The sequence below is a fragment of the Periophthalmus magnuspinnatus genome, chromosome 5 (assembly GCF_009829125.3).
Source record: "Periophthalmus magnuspinnatus isolate fPerMag1 chromosome 5, fPerMag1.2.pri, whole genome shotgun sequence".
Lineage (NCBI taxonomy): Eukaryota > Metazoa > Chordata > Actinopteri > Gobiiformes > Gobiidae > Periophthalmus > Periophthalmus magnuspinnatus.
The window spans coordinates 25,241,346-25,249,609 of NC_047130.1; the positions used below are offsets into that span (position 1 = coordinate 25,241,346).

General features: G+C 37.0%; 1 protein-coding gene across 1 annotated transcript; it reads right to left on the reverse strand.

The window, feature by feature from the left end:
- Positions 1-1,319: 1,319 nt before the first annotated feature.
- Positions 1,320-4,699, reverse strand: cfap20dc (CFAP20 domain containing). Its single transcript, XM_055221744.1, has 8 exons — positions 4,627-4,699; positions 4,471-4,554; positions 3,759-3,852; positions 3,602-3,674; positions 3,294-3,408; positions 3,057-3,204; positions 2,073-2,219; positions 1,320-1,383 (listed from the first exon to the last, which is right to left on the reverse strand). The coding sequence occupies exons 1-8, from the start codon at positions 4,645-4,647 to the stop codon at positions 1,361-1,363; spliced, it is 705 nt and encodes a 234-aa protein (XP_055077719.1). The 5' UTR covers positions 4,648-4,699; the 3' UTR covers positions 1,320-1,360.
- Positions 4,700-8,264: the final 3,565 nt, after the last annotated feature.

Below are 8,264 nucleotides of genomic sequence, written 5' to 3' on the forward strand. Positions count from 1 at the left end.
CTCTGAGTGTTTTTCATGTTGGCTGAAATTGCTTTGATTTCTAGCTTTACTCTTTGGGTTCAATTTGCAGCAGAGGGATCCCTTAAGGACATGGCCAACACACACACACGCACACACAAAAAAAAGTCTTAAATTCAAGGCAACAAATTCAGCGTGGTGCAGAGTTCTTGTTTCTTCAGACATAGTATACATTTTTTATCATGTTTATGTGATTACCATGTTGGAGGTACAAAGTGCACTGCTTTCCATTGCGTCTGAGGTGGCGCGGCTCTTTACTTCACTTTGAGGCCGCGGTGCTCCAGCCCTGGGCCCTGAGGCGCTCTGTAACACGCCCGGGGCCCTGCTCTTCACGGGGAGGGACGGCCTTGTAGGGGCCACACCAGTCGTCTGCGCTGGAGCTGCAAACACGTCCACAACATTCACTAAAAGCGCAGTGAAAATGTACTAAGGAGAGAACACTGGGCCTGCATCCTCAATGTGTTTCACTGGTAATAAACACCTGAATATGAAGAAATGGTTGGAATAGTAATGAGATTTTATTTAGATTCATAACAGAATTTTAAATACATCTAAGGCATATAATTTCTATACAATTTATTTAAAGGTGCACTATGTAACTTTTCTGGTGAAGGGTACACCACCTATGTTACATTATATAAATTAAACTATCTTTTTTTTTGTTTCAATTGCAGAAGTTTCATTGCAAAACTTCCACAAATTGACCCTGTAACTTGCTAGTAGAGTGGAGTGGCGATATACAAGTTTAATAATTTCTATAGAGACAAGCACGGTGGCAGAACATAGTGCACCTTTAATTGAAATTCTATCGTTTATATATGTTGTCTGGTCCAGAGGAAAGATGAACCACAGAAAAAAACAACCTATCAATGCATTTCAAAAACTGTCAGATGGTGCTCCAGAATGCCCTTGCTGTGAGGCAGAAGAACTAACCACTCTGCCACTGCCTATCCCCACATCACATCACACAGCGGGTTGTGATGTTTTATGGCAGCTCTATAGATTACAGTTTACTTCTTCACTGTCATAGTCTGTCAGGTGTAAATAATTGGCTGCAACTAGGTGTGATGTGTCCATGATCTGACCCTATAGCGCTCATTAGCACCACCTTCACTGTTGAGATTCAAGAGAAAGAAACTTGAGTGAACTCTCTAAACCAACTTACAGAAAGACAACAATATGCCTGTTTCATTTAGTCTCCACCAAGCAAGTATTTCATAGTTAAATTGGTTGCCGACTTTAATTGAAATCACTTAAATCGTGATTATGCTAATAATGCAGTTGCTAATTATCATGCTGTTTTTCTGTTTAGTTCCCGCTCTCCTCGGTTGACTCTGCTGGGTCACTTAACTCGGACTTGGACAGCTGTCAGAACAAATAAATAAGCTGTTATAAAAGGTCACAGCGACACCAGCGCTAAATAAGTGGTGTGTGTCTTTTCATATGAATATAATTGACAGTCTATCTGCACAGGTGTAAGGCCAAAAGAACAAAAGGAGATACAACGTGGATTATTTGTATCTCTTAGTAAATGCATGATTTGGTTCATTTGTTCCTTTTGACTTTTAACTCAGTTTTGAGGGTTGATTTTAAACTTAGACTATGTGATTTTTCTGGTGGGTGGTTTGCCGCCTGCTCGTCTCCATGGATATCTCAGAGTGTCTGATATGATCCACATTATGACGGTGAACTTAGCTATCTTGCATTTATTGAATTATGTGTTTTTATTCTCAAATTTACCTAGAAAAACATGCAATCTTGCTGTAAACAGGGTCACTTCTCCTCAGATCTGACCTGTGACCTGTTGGTCTCTATGGAGATAAATTAGTTTAACGCTATACTGTGGAAAATGTACAGGTAAGTTATAACAAGGAATCAAGCAGACGCCATACTATCTACCAGAAAGTTACATAGTGCACTTTTAATTGTTCTTTATTTTTTCATTTTTTCCATTGAATATATGGTATGTTTCCGTTCGTCAACAGCACTTAGTTTGATATCTATAAATAAAGCTTGGCTGGACATTTTTATTGCTATCATGGTGAGGAGCTTACCACTATTGGAAGCGACAGGCCCAGTTCTAACATCTGTTTTCTTCATATTTTCTATGTTCAAGACTTGTGCGATGTGTTTTATGTCCTGTGGGAAATGACAACTTCGGGGAATCCACTCCATCAAACCTCCTCCACTTAGGAACATCTCTGCAGTAAAAATGTTATTACTTCAAATACGTTTTTAAATAAAACTTGGTTGCAAAATTTCACACAAATTCTTACTGTATTTACACACTTGCTATCTATAGACAGTGTTGAAGGGATAATATGCATTTATTTAGAATGAAAAATCGCACATGTACACACAAGATGTTCTCTTTTTCTCACAGCCCAGGATTATTTTGTCACATCAACCAATGGCGATTGTAAGATGGTAAATGCTAAACACAAAGTTCATTCAAAAGTATTCTCACATTATAGAGTAATCTTTGTATCAACCAATGGTGATCCAGCAGCTTGTCTGGTTGTTCCATAGCTCTCATTTACTTTTTTACATTGTTTTTGCTAATGTTTCCATATGTTTTACATGTTTTTGGTATTCAGTCCTGAGCTCTATGACATGCAGTTTGAAGATTGAATTACAATTTCAAATACTGCAATGTATCTCTTTGATGTGGGAAAGTTCTCTACCACCACAATAAGGGTAACTGTACTGGAATATGGCTACTGAGTATGTATTTTTGGTACATGCATTTGGTTACTTCCCAATACAGTTTATAAATACTTGAATATGGTGACCTTATATATCCATGACAGCCAATTACAAAAGTTTGTGGCTTTATTGTGAGAGTTTGGCCAATTAGTGTGACTAAGATGTCTACCAAAGAATGTTATAGAAGCAAGGATTTATATACCGTATGCTTGATCTGGATTGTTTGCTGAGTCTGTAAGGAAAACTTTACCCATACATAATTGGACATATAACAAAGAAAGATTTCTTACATTGTCAATATTTTTAGAATAAGGACAAATGAATGACCTTACCATCCCCTGCCTCAGGCTCTGCTTTCATTGTAAAGATTCTCCGGATGCTACAGTTTGCAAATACTGTTATTCTGTCCAAAGTCGCAAACGCTACATCTTTGAACAGTTTGCTTGTGAATGAAACAAGGTCAATGCACAAGGTCGACCACTGGAACAAACACAAAAATAGAGTATCCAATATGTACATCTGTATAAAGCAAATGAATGAAAATGAAAAACGTATTGAATTGTACATACGATGTGGTAGTTTAGGCCAATAAGTGGAATCTTAGCATGCCAGAGAGTAGTGGAGAGCTCTTTGTGCACAGGGGAGAAATATAGTCGCCGTTTTAAGTGATCTGTAGCAGTTACCCTAGAACACACATCAAAGTGAGCAAAACTGTTATCATTAATACTTTTATAACTCATGATTACATGAAACTTTTAACTTGAACTGAACTCTGAATTGTAAGTTATAGTAATGTGTTGTAAAGTTGGTGTCTTTGTCATCTCTGTATTAAAGCCGTGGTGCCTTTTTTGAAACACAAAGGAGATGGTAGACTTACATGAGTTCAATGGAAAAATCTCTGCCGGGTGGAACATTGACTTGAAAAACCAGGAATCTTTGAAGCAGTCCCACTATCAACATCACAAAATATGTTATTGTTAAAACAGCAAAATAACTATCCAAGTCAAATTTTAATAACTGGTATCATAACTTACAAGGCATTTTCCCATTCTTTGGCATTTGCATTTTGACTGTCTGGCTGCTACCCTCCAGACAGTAAACAAATCCTTTGATTTCTTTATTATACTCCTAAATGAAAAACATAGTATGAAAGAGAATGCATTCAACTTGGCCTCTGTCAGCATTCAGCTATCAATTACTCTACAGGACTTTTCATTCAAATATGTGTTATGTTAAATACAAAATCAGCAGGGACTGTATTATGTACTGTTAGCAGCATTGCAGGGCGGTACATTACTCATCAAATGTTTTTACCCCACTCTGAGCAAAATTAGGCACTGGTACAACACAACATTGTCTTTACAGTTGCCACAGTGACTTTTATTTGCATGTTCACAATAGTATAGTAGTATAGTATAAAATAATTAATACTAACATCATGAGATGAGATGTTGGCTAAAGACGTGATAGGAAATTGACATCTCGATCAATAAATATGGTAGCCAACATTCAAGAAAGTTTCATAAACCAACCAACGTGTCTTTGCCCTACATTCTTCATCAAGTACTTTTATGTCAGGTATGAAAAGCATGAAGAATATTCTTAACAAGATAAGTGGGGGCTGGGCAGCGTATGTCTACACAGCACGCCCATTAGCACACTGACACAGATGCAGTCTGATGTGTTCATACATGTAGGTATAGGCTAACTAATAATCTGTAGCATAAAAAAGATCAAATGAGTCACTTTGTGTATGGCTCCACCGCTGAGTTTCCATTTGGCCACAGGATCTTTGCCCTGAGCGCAGAATATTTCCACCACAGCTCCTCCCTGTCAGGAACATCAATAATCAAACTTTTGTAACTCATACTGTTATCTTCGGCTAAACTAGCTTAAACCCACCTGGTAGTTATTCTTGAACATTACGCTTGACGTCAAATGCGTAATATCTCTACATTACACACGCTGTATCACGCACTTTGGTTCAGCGGTTCTCAAGCCTTTATGTAAATATATTTTATAAATATATAACTTTTAAGACACTTTAGCACGCTTATCTTACTTAAACACTGCTGTTGTTGCCTCGTTAGCCTTAGCCCGCATTCGTTACCATGGTTACGTTTCTTCAATAAACACAAGCGCGCGCGTCACACTCTGTGGATTAGCCGCGCGCACGGTCTGGCGCGCAGCGTTTGACGTAAACACAGGTGCAGAGACCTCCAGAGGGACGTACAGGTGATGTGACCCTTTTTAGTAAGAGTTTGTATTCTTCTATGGAGCACATAAATAACTGCAACCATATTGGCCCTAAGCCACATAACCTAAATCTATTTGTTTATTTATTGACAAGCATAAACAGGTATCAAGTCAAAATAATTAAGACAATAACCAAATCTGAAGCAGGTGTGTTTTTTCCACAGACAAATGACAACCAAAAAACAGCAAAACTGTTAATTCACAGCTGACCACTTGTGTTGTATATACCTAAATACAAAGAAAAGTAAAGCTCCACTCCTTTTAATCAATATTCAACACATTTGTATGTGTTTAATTTCAGCTAAATATTTATCCAGAGTTCAATTTTTTTTTCAATTTCTCACTATTCTTGCTAGTGTGTGTGTGTATGTGTGTATATATATATATATATATATATATATATATATATATATATATATATATATATATATATATATATATATATATATATATATATATATATATATATATATATATATATATATATATATAATTTAGCTCCCAAAAACCAAATAAAGTTCAGTATTTCAACAGCCTACACTTTCTGGCTATTATTTCTACATTGTGCTCTACAACAGAGTGCAATTTATTTGATCTCAAAATTAAAATACAGTCACTAAGATAAATTAATAGGAATTTATAGTATTATAATTCAAAATTGCATTTATCAAATCTGACTATATAAGCATTGCCCCAGAAAGCCTGCGTTATTTAATAATAACACAGATAATAAAGTAATAGATGAAACAATATTACATGAAACATAAACTTGTTAGCTGAATTGTAAAACTCCATTAATGTGCCATTGTCACTTGCTCTTATCCCAAGCAGCAGAGCTATTTTCAGATCAAAAGCGTGTCTTTTAATTAGCCTCTATGGGAGTCCATATCAGGGAGAGCCGTTTCATGTTATTGTGGTGGCTTCAGTATTTGTTTCTAAACAAGGAAAGTGAAGTGATCGCTATTACTATTGTGCATACTAAAGTGTGTGCCATTCAAATTCACATTTTCAATCAGTACCAAACAGTTGGCATTAGGCCTGTCACGATTTTGAAGAATGATATATTGCTACAGAGAAATATTGCAATAAACGATAATATTGAAATGACTTTATGCCACTGACACAATAACAATAAAGCTGGATAATCGCAATAAACCATTTTTTAAATGGACAGTATCATTAAAAGACTGAGCTGCAACACATACATAGCAAAGTGAACCAACAATCAGCCACAAAAGTTATTTATTCAGCCCTCTACAGCTCAAATCTTACAATATTACATCAACATGGAAATAATCTCCCCTCTATTGCAAAGAAATTGTACACACGATAAATACTGAGCTCCAAAATATGTTCCAGCTTTTACGTATTGAATGATAAGTTGATATAGTAATCATCGTGACAGGCCGAGGTGGAATCATACAGAAAGGTTAGTGAGGGCTCCAACTAACTTCAGAGTTGGAGCCTCCAGTCTCTCTAGCCCAATTACAGCTATCCATGGGTTTCAGAATGATGAAAAGTTAGGACCATCTGTTGCCATAGCAATTAACAATTCAAAACAACATATCTTTGAATTATCAACCACCTTCAGTTTGGCACCATTTAACAGGAAGATAAAATCCATGCGCAGAACAGACTTTGGATCCCAATGAGTTTTCAAAATGGTTAGATAATATTAATTAACAAAGTCAAAATAAACGGCATCACATCAATAGTAGGTGATGGGTTATAGTAATGGTTAGCAGAAGCAGTATATTCTCAAGCAAGTATATTGTGTTCATTTGGAGCTGGAGCTGCCCTAAGTCCTTTGCTCTAAATGCCAACAAATAGAACAAACTGTTAAAGCATCAAAGAGCAGTACAGATGTGCTTACTTATTCCACGCAGCTCTTAAATGGGTCACAAGAAAACATTCTTGAGTTTAACAATCAGAACACCTCAGCAATAGTTATTAGGTATTCAAGTTTAGAGTTGGTATAATATTAACATTAGTGAACTTTGAATGAGGAGCAGTAAGCAGGTTCACACTGGCTCTCAGTAGGAGAAGTTTGACAATGATTAGTAGAGACAGCACTATCAAAACAGCGCCCGGCCTGCGCTCAGCATTAGCAAAGTCAGAATGGAAAAATCAGTTAATGGCAGCTTGTTAGTATGCTAAATGATGACTAATTATTCACTTATTATGTTCAAAAGAGTCTATTTATCTAGACCTGTCAAAGACCATTACTAGCACATACGGTTTGCTCGCCCTCAACATATTCTGTTGAACAGAGTCAGGTATAAGAGTGGAGAGGCTCAGTTTGGTTAGAAAACAACATTCAATGGATCTGTTCACAAAAATGACAACTAATGTACCCTTTTAAACAACACTGACAAAGCCTTCTGCACAATACGCTTTTTATTTTCGTCTGCCTAATGCCAACACCCGAGAATATTTTTTTAATGTTTTTGTAAGTTCTCTCGCAAGTGAAGTAGAGATCAAAGTACATCAATGTACAACAATGCAAAAACAAAGCAAAGAACAAAACAATATTCTTTGTATTGTCCAATTTTAGATAAAAATAAGTATGTCACTGTGTCCGCGTAAACCCATAATGGTCCCCAATGACCACATTCATGTTTTATTTGATACTTTCGTTTGCATTTCAAGTACCTTCTGTACTATATGTACCTCTCTGCAAATATAATAACATACATTAACTGAAGTGCTCTCAAATGTAGGTTAAGGTAGGTTGTACTTTATTAATCCATCCAGAGGGTAATTCATTTTCTGCATTTGACCCATCCTCCATTGTCACTGTTCATCTCAGTACCTGGATCTGCATTGTTACCGTGTTTTCCAAAGAAAATGCCCTAAAAGGCTTGTCATTGGTTATTTGTTGTTTCGCTGCCAACAACACCACTCTCCTCTTTCCTAGAACACCTCCCTAAAATACTTCTTATGATAGCTAGTGTGTTTGCAGGTGATTTCTGCGAGTGGACACTGGTGTGCTGTTTGCACTTTATTACGGTGCTGAATTCTGCAGCTCATGTCTTGTTAGGTCCTCCGGCTGCGGGAAAGCCGATAAGTCCCCAGCCCAGCCACTGTCCTTCTGCAGCATTTGGGGTGATTTTTCCTCCTCCTCTGTATTTCATCCTGAACATAAGTGCGTAGGGGGGATGTGGAGGAGCAGATATAGATGAGTGCGTCTGTGAAATGTGGTGATCTTTGAACCAGTGATGACCAAGAGGCACATGATCAAAATACACGCTCCGTTTGATGATTCCAGATAACGGTAAAGCTGA

Excerpts from the sequence above, each read along its gene's own strand:
- cfap20dc (XM_055221744.1), bottom strand. The coding sequence starts at position 4,647 with ATGTTCAAGAATAACTACCAG. Across the intron at positions 3,409-3,601 it reads GATTTTTCCATTGAACTCAT|GGTAACTGCTACAGATCACT; the intron begins GTAAGTCTACCA and ends TGTGTGTTCTAG. Across the intron at positions 2,220-3,056 it reads AGAGCCTGAGGCAGGGGATG|AGATGTTCCTAAGTGGAGGA; the intron begins GTAAGGTCATTC and ends TTTTTACTGCAG.